General features: G+C 41.3%; 1 protein-coding gene across 1 annotated transcript in view; it reads right to left on the minus strand.

The window, feature by feature from the left end:
* Positions 1-15,063, minus strand: part of mpped1 (metallophosphoesterase domain containing 1) — a 150,189-nt gene that overhangs the window by 4,908 nt on the left and 130,218 nt on the right. The window contains exons 5-6 of the mRNA XM_033615274.2: positions 10,470-10,585; positions 3,393-3,506 (exon numbers count right to left, since the gene is read on the minus strand). Coding sequence (XP_033471165.1) covers positions 3,393-3,506; positions 10,470-10,585 — 230 coding nt within the window. The remainder of the gene's footprint in view (positions 1-3,392; positions 3,507-10,469; positions 10,586-15,063) is intronic.

The raw sequence follows: 15,063 nt of genomic DNA on the forward strand, positions 1-15,063 counted from the left end.
CCTGCTCTCAGTTTTTGAAATATAATAAAATAAAATAAAAAAGTGCAAAACTTTGATGCAACCTTTTAATAAATACAGAATTTCAACAGCTTTTTACTGCTTACTATTGATATACAGTCTCCCTAAAAGGGATGCAAATCCTCAGTAAATATTCACCAATATATGACTGAATGATACAGTTAAATCAGAGGAAGTACAGTTTATCACAGTAGACCCCAGGACTAACAATAAGTGTGATGCATCTGATGGGAATCATAATGAAGACATGCAAGCGAGAATCACCAGAGTTATAAGCGCTTAGTATCAAAGCATTTCTTCATCATTTCTAAAATGGCGAGAATCCAGTGTGAGCAAATGTACTGTATGCATGAGAGTGTGACACTAACACCACTACAGTTAAAAAATCTCTGCTTCAAAGGCACTTTGGATCAACGTTTCTTCCAAATGGCAGATGTAAAAGTGTTACCATTTTGTCAAGCATAAGTTAACTACCATCTCTCAGAAAGTACTTTGCACTATCAGTGATTTTTTAAGTGTAGGTGCCACTTTCGCCATCTCTTGGAAGCGAACAGATGTCTGTGTTGGTCCTTTCAGATTTGGAATACATGAATACAAAAATTTTCTCCCAGAGTCCTCACATTAATGAAGAGAGCAGCTCTCAGCCTATTTTTCCTTTTATAAAATCTGATCTAGTTTCTAATCTGGTTCTCTCTGATGGGGGGCCGCAGCTCCAGGGGCTCCGCGGTGACCTGATAACCCCGAAAAAGCAATCCTCAGTCCAGGGAGACGGCCTCTCTGCCCTGGCTGGCCTGGATGAAATGCTGATAGGGATGAGGCAGCACAGCTGTTCTCTAATATACAATTAAATCATTTTCTTCCGGGAAACAGTATCCCCATATTCTCTAAGGTTACGTGGAATTGAATTTTCTCAGTCAATTTAATTACTTAAAAATATTCAGTTTAAGGGGAATATAAAACTATAATCTAAACGACATGGTTTTGGTCTATTTGTGCTATATCTTCATGTGGTTGGCTGATTTATATGATAAATGTTAAGGTGTTAGGATATGTGAGAAAAATGTAGACACACTGATGTAGCGGCTGGTGGAAATGTGTGTAAACTAACTGCCACCTTCAGAATGTGATAAGGTAGAGGTCCGTCTTTAGTTTGATGCTAAATTTTATATTGCATCCCATGAATTCAGATCATTAGGATTTATGTGAGTCTGAAAATGCATAAACTGGAAATAAAACTAGAACCACCTTGCGATGGTTTGCATCCGCACGAGTCATTTTGCGCTTACAGTTTACATCCATGTCTGTGAAATGTGGATGCTTCACATACATCTTTCCCCCAACAGCACAGAGGAGTTACACAATCAGCACAGTTTCAAGGTGGGCACATAAGATTATTGTCAACAATTCAATATCTGACCAAATGTCTTCCCTTTGGTTAAAATTATGATGTAGAATAATGGCCAGAGAGTGTTTTTGTAGGACATTATAATGTCACAGTGAAGTTGACCTTTGACTTTTTTGCATATAAAAAGTCATCACTTCATCACTTATTTAAACAAAAAAAAAGGGAAAAATATGGAGGTGTCTGTTATTTATAGGATATTATGCAATGGTTTTATTGGTCCAGGGCCACCTGGACCAATAGGATAGTATGCGGCCCATGAACTACTGTGATATACAGTGTCAAAAACATTGCGTATGTATACTAACATTTGGAAATCCACATGCTTTGAATGACTGTGGATTATCATGAGCCTCTGTTGTAATGGCAGTATTATGTGTGTATTAGAGCTGTCAGTCTTCCCCTACAGTCCCATCTGAATTTCATTCCTTACTTTTTTTTAATATTTGAATTATTTTCAATCTTTTAATGCTCAAATTTAGCCAATTATTGATATTAACAGTACTACGCACTGGGGATGTACGATAATATCAGCATTCATTCATTGGCATCTGCCTATATCGTGTTTAAAATGAACTATCAGAATCTGCAAACATGCTTTATCTTAACTTGCACAATGAATAATTATTACTTACATTGAAAAGCATTCGATTTCATTTCTCCATCTGCTGGTAGTCCATCACATAAGAGTATGCATGCATAATATGATGTTTATTCCACTACAGAAGAGACTTGATGATCACTAAAATTAGGTAGGGAAAAAATGGTTATATCCATACTGATATTGGTTATCAGACAAATGAGTTGTTACATATCGGCATATTGGATATCAGCAAAAAATCCAATATTGTGTATGCTTACTATGCACCCATACTCTCTATGCACAGGTGTAAGTGTTGCCAATTCCACTGTCAGTGTGTGGTTGTTGTATCTTCTGTCCACTAGAGGGCATTTGCAGACGCAGCATTGATTTGCATAAAAACAACCAGTTTTGTTGTTTCTTGGTGATGAACAGTACCCTGGAAATCCAGAGTTCTCGCTAGAGCACAATTTGAATTTGCTCAGCGAGTCACTCTGGCAATCAGTAATGATGCTCATTACCCATGCCCTTGGAGCCAAGCTGCACCAATCACATCGGTGTATCTGATATAGGCGGGCCAGAGGCGAGCTAAACAGATGACAACACCGCAGCAACGACGAAGTCCGGAATCAGTTAGTAAACATTGCAAGATGGATACAGAAGAACACCAGTTGTTTGAAACGGCTTTGGCAGCTACAATGAACAAGTTAGACTTGGCTTTTTCTCTAAAAGAGGAACAGAAGATGGCACTCAAATCTTTCCTTTGCAAGAAGGACGTTTTTGCTGTTTTGCCGACCGGATATGGCAAGAGTCTAATCTACCAGTTAGCTTCGCTGGTAGCGCTCTGGATACATAACCCTGTGTATTGTTCTGATTGGTCGTAGTGTTATCCAATTGCGTGCAGTGATATTTTCAAATGCATGCTTGGTGCCGCCCCTCAAGTTGGGCCATTTGCATTACTCATAGCCAGACCCTAAATCTTTCTAGATTTGGGTCTGGATTTCCAGGCTAGTTGAACAGGGGTCTGCAGCTTGGCAGGTGTCTCGCTTAGGTAACACGCCATCCATCCCCCAATGACAAAGTCAGCTCATATGCATTCAGCTACTAGGTGACTTTGGAAACACTGGCACGATACTTATGAAACGTACAAATATAACGTATCCGTGGCAGAAACATACAATGTCAGCATTTTTCTCTGGTGACTGGGCTTAGATATGCTAACGTTAGGTTATGCATTTATGACATTTTTTTTTTTAAATGTACATTTGAATAGTAATTTAGCCATTCAATTTGTATACTTTTTTTCTATTTAATATATAGTTGACGATTCATTTCAACTGCCCTTGTGTATGTGTGTGTACTTTTAAGTGTTTAATTAGCACATGGACGTACCTTCGTGAATGTGTCCGAACACATGTAATTTGGGCTGGACTCTCCTCTGGACTGTGTTGAGCAGCTCCATGCACCCAACACGCTGCATCTTCTTTGGGACCCAGTCCAGGAAACCTGCACACAGTGACAAGCAAATCAAACACACCTTAAGCTCACACTAAACACACTTCTTCTCACAGAGCCAGCTAATAGCACCAGGTCACATACAGTATGAAGAGCTTTAGCCCAAAATGAAATAATGAAGTGGTGAAATGGTAGATGGGCTAAACTTTTCCACTGTCTAATACTGTCTGCTTCGTGACATTCTATGTTTGCTACTATAATGTGGAGATGGACAGTATCAGTATTGGCTCCGATGTAGTCAGTTAAGGCTGCTGCGAAGAGGTGGGGAGGCAGTGAGGAACACAACAATGCTATCAACCATGTGCCGTGGCTCCAGTGTATTACAGGAAACATGTAACTACTGTAAACTCATTCCACAATGTAATCTTAACATTCAACTGAGGTGCGACCAAGTCACTGTTACACAAGTCACGGATAAGTCGCAAGTCTTTGCACTGTAGTCCCGAGTCAAGACAGGCAAGTCCTGGGTCAAGTCTCAAGCCAAGACAGGCAAGTTCTCATTCAAGTCCCAATTCAAGACAAGCAAGTCCCGAGTCAAGTCCCAAGTCAAGACTGACAAGTCCTGAGTCAAATCCCAAGTCAAGAAAGGTAAGTTCTGGGTCAAGTCCCAAGTCAAGACTAGCAAGTGCCGAGTCAATTCCCAGGTTAAGACAGGCAAGTCCAGAGTCAAGTCCCAAATCAAAACAGGCAAGTCCCAAGTCAAGGCAGGCAGGTCCCGAGTCAAGACAGGCAAGTCCTGAGTCAAGTCTCGAGTTAGACAAGCAACTTCTGAATCAAGTTCCAAGTCAAGACTGGCAAGTGCTGAGTCAAGTTCCAAGTCGAGACAGGCAATAAGGTCCCGAGTCAAGACAAGCAAGTCTCCAGTCAAGTCTCAAATCAAAATAAGCAGGTCGCGTGTCAAGTCCCAAGTCAAGTCCCAAATCAAAATAAGCAAGTCACGTGTCAAGTCCCAAGTCAAGTCCCAAATCAAAATAAGCAAGTCACGTGTCAAGTTCCAAGTCAAAACAGAAAAGTCCCAAATAAAGTCTCAATCTAAGATGGGTAAGTTCCAAGTCAAGTCCGACGTCAGGCCTAACTAGTTCTGAGTCAAATCCAGAGTCAAGACGGGCAAGTCCTGAGTCATGTTAAAAGTCCTAAACATTTGATTTTCAAGTCCTAAAAAAGTCATTATGTACTCTTCAGCAATGTAATGTCAATTTAAGAACAATTTAAAAAACATTTGAAATGTAAAAAAAAGATTGCTTTTTAAAATTTGTATTTATTTGTTATCAAGTTTGTTAAAACAAGTACAACCAAACTTAATTAAAAAAAGAAGTTGTGCTGACCTTGCACACTCATACAGTAAAATCTATCCTGTCTTCTTGTATAATGTAAATATCAATTTTGTAAATAAGTAAATAGAATTCTTTGATGTTGTATACAGCATCTCTGACCATGACATTCTTTACAATCTTTGGGCTTGGGGGAAATATGAAAAGTCCAAGTGAAATCACAAGTCATTGGTGTAAAAGTGCAAGTCAAGTTGCAAGTCTTTTTTTGATTTTGTCAAGTCATGTGACTCCAGTCCACACCTTTGCCATTCAAATTTATAATAAAACTGTTTACATTAATCCCCTAAAATGTACAAAAAAAAAAAACTAATTTATTCAAACTATGGTCCATTATTTTGGAAAGCATGTTGTGTTTCTTTTTTAGGTTCCCATCTGATGGCCCCAATGACATGTTAGTTATCACTGCTCACTGGTCTGTATACTGTAGTTAAGGCTTGCCATAATAGCTTATTATAGGGCTTAGGAGGTTATTCACTGAGTGTTGATCCTTTCTCTAGAGCACAAACTTCTTGTGTTTATTTGAATGAATTATATAGTTTCTAAATCTATTTTTTATCAGTCATATTTGGCTGTTATTTAATGGAAACAAAACAATGTCCCGTTTAACCCTTATGTTTTGATATAAACTGGCAGTAATGATCCTATGCGGATCATTTCAGTATTTCATTTAACTGTGTGTGATGATAGTTGGGTTGATTTTCTGCATTTCCGTGGCTGAATGTGTCTCCAAGGTTATAAATTTCATCTCCCTTCAAAAGACAATCCATCACATTTTAGAACGCAGCTCTCCATTTCAGACTTCTTGTCTAATGGCAAACTGCACATCGCAGCACAAAAAAAAAAGACTCTTAGAAAGCAGCCATAGAAAATAAAGATCAATCACAGCCACACACAGATGCAGACTTCACAGTGTGTGTGACAAGGATGAAGCATGGAGTGTATATGATTTAGTGGCTGCTCTGTGAGGAGGGATGCTGCTGATGCTGAGTCAATAAAAGCATCAAGTCGGAGAAATAAAATGAGTGAGGAGCTCGTGCCTCCATCTTCCCTGCCTTCTGTCGCTCTGCTCAGACAGGAATAAGAAAGTAAACACAAGGAAAGGAGAGAAGTAAAGTGAACAAAGAACAAATTACCAAGTGAGGAAAGAAACGGGTCTGGACAAATTTAACAAGTTATTGTTTGTTTTATTTTTTTTATCTTCTAATTTTTAATAAAACACCAGAAAATTGTTTCAAGTCTCAATCATGTCTCAAGTCTTTAAGGATAAGTCCAACTTAAATTTTGTGATTTTAGGGAAGTGTCAAGTTTCTAGTTTTTGAGAGCAAGTCCAACTCAAGTCTCAGAAATTTAGGGGCAAGTCAAGTCTCTACTCTTTAGGGCATGTCCAACTTAAAGCTCATGATTTAAGAGGCAAGTCAGTGTCCGGTCTTTAAGAGCCCAGGCCAAGTCTCAAGTCAGTAAGTCCAAACCATGTCTCATAATTTTAGGGGCAAGCCAAGTGTCATTTTTTTAAGGACAAGTCCAAGTCAAGGTTAATGATTTTAGGAGCAAAACCCAAGAGAAGTGTCTCTATTTTAGTGAAAGGTACATACTTCATCAGCTGTTTGCCCTTAAGCCTCAAGTCAAGTCTTTAATTTTCATGTAAGCAAAGTCTTAATGGAGATGAGTTAAAGTCAAGTCCTTACTCCAACATTTTTGCAACTCGAGTCACAGCCCTAAATCACTGTAGTTTCAATATGGATGGATCATTACAGGTCAAATTTTTCCAATTCTGAACAGTAGTTCAACAAGTCTGAATTAGCTGCCTAGCCCCAGTCCAAAACTTTACATACAAAGGTTTGTGGCCATATGCTTGCAGGTGTTGAACTGTGACAAGTGAGAAATAGCAAGTCTCATGGCTTGGTAGCTTTCAGCAAGTCCTCAGCAGGGCAAAAGAAAAGACCATCTTGGGATGATTTTAAAATTCTTTATACATTTTTATTTATTTTTTACTACCAAACAAAGTGCTAAAAATCTCACTCAAGGCAAAGTTAATGGACCCTCTCACACTCAACACAGACATAAAAACTTCCATGTTCTCAGCTGGCAGTGAATCAGTCATTCCGGTAAAGTAATACAGACTGACTCCTTTGTCCTCTAAATGTATCTACCTGTAAAAAACACACTTTTAGTATCAGTTTAGGTATAAAATGCCTTAAAACTGTAAGTGTATTCTTTACAAGCCTTGGGAGACAGTGGAAGTGAAGTGAGAAGTTACGAGGGCTCTTTGTGTCTCGGGGTATTTTGCTCTAATGTGCCGCTTGTTTCAAAGCAGCTGCTGCTTTGGGCACTGCGCCTGTTTTCCTCTTTTTGTCTCACTTTCTTTCTCTCTCTCTGCTGTTAACTTGTTCCTCACAGCCAGATAAAGAGGCCATATTTTTCCTCTCTAGCTCCCGATCTGCCGCTTTATCGCGCCTCATAAAAGACGGGAGCTTTTGCTGCAGTGCGAAACAACGTCTCGTTCACACTCCGTTTTCCGTCACCTTCTTGGCCATCATTCTTTTCTCACTCTTTTAAAAAATATTTCAAAAAAGGATGTCTTTTCTTGACCTCTTGCACTTTAAAGAATCCACTTAATCGTCCACACTTTTGTCCTCCATCCCCTTTTTTCTTTATGCTTCTTTCTTTCTCATGCCATTCCCTCCAGTCTTGCTCTGAGTGTGTGTGTGTGTGTGTGTGTGTGTGTGTGTGTGTGTGTGTGTGTCTCATGCATTAGTAGCCTGCTGTAGCTGCTCCATATGCCGGTGGCTTACGAGCAGATAGCTGGAGACACTTCGCTAAGCTGAATGGAAAATAAACGGCCGTGTTCGCAGCCGAGACGCAGGCACAGAAATCAATCACACACACTCGTCTGAGCACCACAGCTGCAGCGGGAGATGAGGTGTGAAAGTGTGTGTGTTAGAGTGAGAGTCAGACAGAGAGAGAGAGAGAGAGAGAGAGAGAGAGGGAGAGGAGTGTGTGTGTGTGTGTGTGTGTGTGTGTGTGTGTGTGTGTGTGTGTGTGGGTGTGTGTGTGTACAAGCGTCTGCATGTGTTTCTTTGTGTGAGACAGAGACATGCGTACAGGATGTCAGTTAGCTTGTGAGCCGGCGTCTGTGTTTGTTCAAACTCTTGCTGTGTTTGTGTGGACGAAAAGTGCATGGAGGCTGAAAGGTGATCAGTAAGAGAGCTAATGATCTCCTCTAAAGATAAAGTGTGTTTTCAGGCCAAGCAGGATGAGCTGACTGGACTGTGAGTCACAGCTTTGATTACCTTCACCCTTTATTCATCCACTCAATACGACAGTGATTCATCAGCACCACTTCCTCTGCTCTCTTTCATTCGAGAAGGAAAATAAAGCATTCACAGAGAGCGTGCTCGTGGTGTGTAAAAGCTGTAGAGAGATGTGCACAGGTACCTGTGGTATGAATATGTACGTGTTTATTCACATACTTCCAGGACCACTGACGTCAAGTCCTCTGGAACATGGTAACAACAATTTCACCAGTTAAAGTCCAGCTGGGAACCTTAGCTTGTCATCATCTCCCTGTCATCCCCAGGCCCACCTACAGAAACTCCTGGGCCCTTGAAAACGGCTGCTAAATGGGTCCTCCCCGTATTTGCTTTACTCACGTTAAGGCATACATATAGACTTTGTCAGTGATGGGGGCTACATATGCATTTTCATCCTCTTTGTCACAGGTGGATCCTTCACTGATGCTAGCAACCTCTTGGGTAGAAGAGTTAGCAGTGTTGGGCAGTAACTTTCTAATTTAATTTCAGTAATACTACTACAGTTACCCCCAAAACAAATATGTCATTACAATCTTAGTTTTGTTGTCAGCCTCCTACGGATTTGAAATTCAACAATCAACCACGTCAGTGGATTATTTTCGTGATTATCGTGCATGCACATCAGTAAGCAGCAAGCTAGTTTGAAAGATGGTGAATATATTCCTATTCCCATTACTCCCATTACATTTTCCCTCCCGAGGGAAGATGACAACAATGTTGCTCCAGGTAGTGGTACTAAGACTCTTTACACTGCCAAAAACACACCCTCAAACCTCCTGAAACATTGACTACCACAGCACAACAGTGTAAAGCTCTAGGAAATACACCACATCAAAGATGAGTCTTCTGCAGCCATGGAGGATAAGTAGGTAAAGCTATAACTGGAGCAACTACACTGCGAAGGCTGTGGCTCAGAGGTAGAACAGGTCATCCACCGATCAGAAAGGTCAGCGGTTCAATCTCCAGCTCCTCCAATCTGCATGTCACTATCCTTGAGCAAGATGCTGAACCCCAAATTGATGCTTCCACCGGTGTGTGAGTGTGTTAAAAACTGAGTAGAAGGTGGCACCTTGTATGGTAGCCTCGGCCACCAGTGTATGAATGTGTGTGTGAATGGGTGAATGTGACTCGTAGTGTAAAAAGCGCTTTGACTATGACTAGAAAGGTGCTAAAGTAAAGTAAAATAAACCTCTTACCAATTTTCAGTAGAGGGGGTTTTAATTTTGAAACAGGCTACATTTTATGAAAGCAACAATAAATACTGTACAATGTTTATTTTTATTTTCATTGAATTTTAATTGTTACGGTAAATATTGGTATAATATCGGTTTGAAATAAAATTTGGTTATCGTTGCTTGTATTTAGGATGAGCATACTTATTACTTATTTACTATTTACTATTTACTAAAAAAATACAAAACATTGTGGGCACTTTACAGGTTAATGCCAGTATTTACAGACTCAATATATGCGCATGTGACTAAATAAATAAATAAAGGGAGCTGAGGGCCAGATTTACTGCAGCTTTTGGGCATGTTTTTCAGGCACAGATGTGACGCATTCTGCCCCGAACACATGCGGTGTATTAATCACACAGATGCAGCAGGCAGGAGTCTCAGATTGTGTTTCATTTGTTCAGGTGCATATTCATTCTCGTTGCATATGCATTTAAGGGAGGATCTTGCAAATCATAGTAGAAGACATGTTACAGTAACAGAGGTTAATTATGTGTTCTGCTGGATTAACTGAGGTCAAGACCGGGTGTGAACCAGCACAGATGGAAGTTACAGGAAGGTTGTAGTGGTGAAAAGAAACAATTTAATATAGGATTGTAAATTACTGGAAACCAATTATCAGATTAGGCTATTATTAAAGAATACAATATCTGTAGGGCAAATAAGAAGTGGACATTTGAATGTGAACTTAACCATCAAATTACTACGGTCTTGCATCTTGCATTTACCTTGCATTTACCTTGATATTACTATCCATATTACTGTAACACTATCTCTACCTCCACCTGCTTCCCCATCTCTCTTTCTTTCTCCATGAGTTGCAGTGGCCTATGTATTCATATTTAGAGAGAGTATGATCTGATTTTATGACAAACAACGGTTTTTCTCAGTTGGAGTTCAGCCATGACTGAAGTAAATGATCACTGCATTATAATTTCCTTTCACAGTTCAGTGATCTACACATATATACAGTATGTGCACCTTTGATATATGTTGGAGCGTGTGTGTGTGTGTGTGTGTGTGCATGTGTGTATGTGTGCGTGCGTCTGTGTGTGTGTGCTGTAATGTATGTCTTACCCAGTGGGGGGCAGTGTGTGACCAGGATGTCTGTGTTGTCGGGGATCTGGTTCCACTTGTCCAGCAGAGCCTGACCCCGTGGCAGGTTGAAGCCCCAGCCATAGTACCAGGGCTGCCTGCGCGCACGCACACACACACACACACACACACACACACACACACACACACACACACACACACACACACGCGCACACACACACACACACACACACACAGAAAAGAAGAAAGAAAAACAGACAGTTTGGTTACTACACTTGTCAGAGGTATAGACAGCATCATGTGGGATGTGTATTATGAATCTTTTAAATCAAGGCAAACACTTCACTCTGTCTTTTATCCTGGCTGTTAACCTTTACATTAATAATGTCGCCCATGATGATTGATAGGATTTGCGAGTAACATATGAACTTTTCACATTCTCCTCACATGTGTAACAGCAGCCACAATGAAAACACATAACCAGAGATCAAATCATATCACACATCCTGCAACATTGATAACTACAGTGCAATGACGTTTACATGCACAAATATTTCATTTTTTGCCCTTATACTAAAAAAGACTATATTCCTACTTAACAGTTTACATGGATAATAAAAATGAATATTCTACTAATATCCCCATTTACGTGCAGCCATACATACTCTGATTAATGTGCCCCACCATGTCATTTATTACGTCACAATATAGAAAAGTGGAATGGCTGTCGCTTGTGTCATTTTGCTCCTTTGCAAAATTTTCCACAGGTGGTGGACTTGTTGGATTGTGCAAACTCAGCTTCCCTCTTTAATTCCTTCAATTAATTCACAAACCCTTCAAGTTGCAGTTGAAGTTTACATCCATGTCTGTGGAAACACTGATGCTTCACACACATCTTCTCCCCAGCAGCACAGAAGATCTGTATAATCAGCACAGTTTCTGGGTGGACACCCAAGATTAGAGTCACCAATTCAGTATCTGACCAAATTCTGAGATATGGCATTGAGTAATGGCCATAAACACTGTTTTTGCAGAACATTATGATGTCACAGTGAAGCTGACCTTTGAAATTTTTGATATAAAATGTCATCACTTTATCATTCTATCATATTAGACATTTGTACAAAATTTTGGCATTATAAGTGTAACAATTATTGAATTATGACCCAAAATATGCTTTGTGAGGTAACACTAACCTTGACCTTTAACCTTTGACCACCAAATTGTAATCAGTTCATTCTTGAGTCCAAGTGGACATTTGTGCCAAATTTGAGGATATTTCCTCCTGGTGTTCTAGAGATACCACGGTTACAAGAATGCGACGGACAAGGTCATTGTGACCTTGACCTTTGACCAAATTCTTATCAAGTCATCCTTGACTCAAATTTTGGAAATTCTCTCAAGATGTTCTTGAGAGGTTGCATTCACAAGAACGAGACAGATGCAAGGTCATGCTGACCTTGACTTCTGACCTTTTCCCACTAAAATCTAATCAGTTCATCCTTGAGTCTGGGGAAACATTTGTGCAGAATTTGAAGAAAAAAAATCCCTTAAGGCCTTCTTGAGATACTGAGTAGTGAAATAACTGCAACATCATTGTAATGGTGTCTTGTAAACCCATGAGGGCTGGGCACATGTAAGTGTGCATGACACAAAGTAAAAAATCAAAGCAAATCAATCAAATAGTGCATTCACAAGAATGAGACAGATGAGGTCACAATGACCTTGAACGCTGACCTATGACCCCTAAAATCTAGTCAGTTCATCCTCAAGTCCAAGTGGTCACTTGTGTCAATTTTTTAAATTTCCTCAAGGGGTTTTTGAGATATTGGCCTCTAGTTTCCCGGCACGGCACAGGGTGGCGAACCCCGCGCAGAGCTAGTTTCGAGCAGCGCAACCCGAGGCGCGCTCAGTTTGGTTGTTTGGCAGACCAAGGTGAGATGGGTGTGGTGGCGCAGCAGAGGGAGGTGTCGACAGATCTAGCTTGGCGCAGTGACAGTTTCCTGCCAAAAGGCTTCGCCGAAGGTGTGCTAAAAGCTCGCCAGCTGAAACCAGGTCTACTGTCAGCACAGGCGGAGCACAGCTGGTATAAGTGGAAGTTTGGCTGACCGGCGGACAGTGCGCACACGTCACAAAAACCTCACAGGCAGGTTTCCAGAATGTCAGGCACATTAACAATGCAATAAATAGCCACAAAAAACTCTGTTCAATGCAACTATCTGTAATCAGCACATAAATGTATCTCTGAGCTCTAGGTTCCCGGCGCAGTGCAGGGTGGCGCAGGGTGGTGAACCCCGTGCAGAGCTAGTTTCGAGCAGCGCAACCCGAGGTGCGCTCAGTTTAGTAGTTTGGCAGACCGAGGTGCACTGAGATGGGTGTGGCGGCACAGCAGGGGGAGGTGTCAACAGATCCAGCTTGGCGCAGTGACAGTTTCGTGCAAAAAGGCTTCGCCAAAGGTGCGCTAAAAGCTCGCCAGCTGAAACCAGTTCTACTGTCAGCGCAGGCGGAGCACAGCCAGTGTAAGCCGAAGTTTGGCTGACCGGCGGACAGTGCGCACACATCACCAAAACCTCACAGGCAGGTTTCCAGAATATCAGGTACATTAACGATCCAATAAATACCCACAAAAACCACTATTTAATGCAACTATCTGCAATCAGCACATAAATGTATCTCTGTATCGACTGTCCCCTCACATCTGATGTCAGATCAAAGGGGATTGGCACCGTTTGGCACGCGTAATGGAAACCCAACCTAATTTGATTAACACAGCTGCAAACTAATGAGTTCACATCCCTCTCAGCCAACCACAAACAGCCACAGCATCAGATAGGGAGTATATATTCAGCATCTGTCATCTTAGAAAAGTCAAAAGAAAAGAAACAGAGTGAGACTGCGAGAGAGAAAGAGAGAGCGCGTGTGCACAAGAGAAACGCAACATTGATTTACAATTGTGGTGACCTCCTCCCAGGCTACCTTTGCATCATCAGCCTGTGGAGGTCTGCTCGCAGTTCCGTATATTCGGACACTGCGAGCTTGGACCTCCCAGACCAAAACATCAGTTTCCTCCTGGGAGAAGTTTGGCCATCTGACGCTGCTGCTCTCTTCTGCCATGGCGAATTGAGTAAACTCTCATTACGCCTTTGCATGACGCATTTAAGGACGAGGAGAGGGGCTCATTTGATTGGTGTGATGTGTGTAAAACCCACTCCACGCCTTCTCTCCTCCCTCTTTCCGACTTGCGCAGGTAGAAGGGACGGAGGTGGGACAGACGAGTAGCTGCGCCAGTGCGCACGGTGCGCCAAACTTGCAAAATCCGCCTGGCCACACCCAGTACCTACCGTCTCGCCCGTCTGCGAAACTAGAGGCCATTGTGTTTACAAGAATGGAACAAATGGACGGACGGGCAACCCAAGAACAGCCACAGCTATCCTCAGCATGGAGGCATAAAAATGGTCCCCAGCTGTACAGCATAAAGAGCTTTATTCATTTAATGTACACTATATACAGACATTTAAATCACAGTCTAACACTGACATTAAACGGACCATTGAACAAACACACAGCAAAGATGTGATGCTCCAAAATGTTTAAATACTTTATGCTGAACCTGGATGTTGATTAGGGCAATGTAATCCATGTGAGGGGTGAACCATTAATAATTTGGAAAATTGTATGGCTTGTGCACTTTGAAGAAGTTGACAATGTCGAACTCAACTACACTGTTGAATCAACCGAACAGTTTTTGACAAGGGTCTAATACAGGGATACTCAGCTTGCTAACCCCGGGGGCCACTTTTGCAAAATGACAGAAGGCCTGGGGCCAGCTAATAAATAAAGATAATTAACATATAAATAATCAGCACAGACCTCTGTAGGGGGGTCCAGGAAATCCTCCACTGGCACTTTTCAGCTCTGGATTATTAAGCTCTGGAACCTCCAGATTTGGCCCGTGGGCCGCAAGTTAAGTATCACTGGTCTAAATTAGCGTGTGCAACTTTTCTCCCTGTGTCAGTGTGGGTTTTATCCAGATCTTCTGGCTCCTCCCTACAGTCCAAAGACATGCAGGTTATGAAATCTAAATTGACCATAGGTGTGCATGTGAGCACGAGTGGATGGGTGTCTCTAAAGCCTCATTTCCACTGCATGGTTCCACTTGACTCTACTCAACTCTCTTTTGGTACCAGGTCCTTATCTCGTTTTTGTTCTCTTTATTTTGTTTGTGCAGGATGTCCTGTTTTGCGTAAGTTCAATTCTTATTGACAAGTCAGTGGCCTGCAGTGTTTTCATTCCACCTTCGAAGGTCAGCTCTGCTCATTTGGACCGAGGTGGTACCAAAAAACAGTACCAGGTACCAGAGGTGGGACAACATAATTATTTTACTAGTCACAAGTAAGTCACAAGTCTTTGCACTGAAGTCCAGAGTCATGTTCCAAGTCAAGACAGGCAAATTTCTTGTCAGATCCCAAGTCAAGACTGATAAGCACTAACTCAAGACTCATAATGTGCAATGCAAATGTAATGCCATTTTTAAAAAAAAGTGCAACTGAACTTAATCAGAAAAGAGCAGTGCTGACATTGCACTTTTATAGCATGTAACATTATTAACCAGTAC

Source organism: Epinephelus lanceolatus, chromosome 23, assembly GCF_041903045.1.
Source record: "Epinephelus lanceolatus isolate andai-2023 chromosome 23, ASM4190304v1, whole genome shotgun sequence".
Taxonomy (NCBI): Eukaryota; Metazoa; Chordata; class Actinopteri; order Perciformes; family Serranidae; genus Epinephelus; species Epinephelus lanceolatus.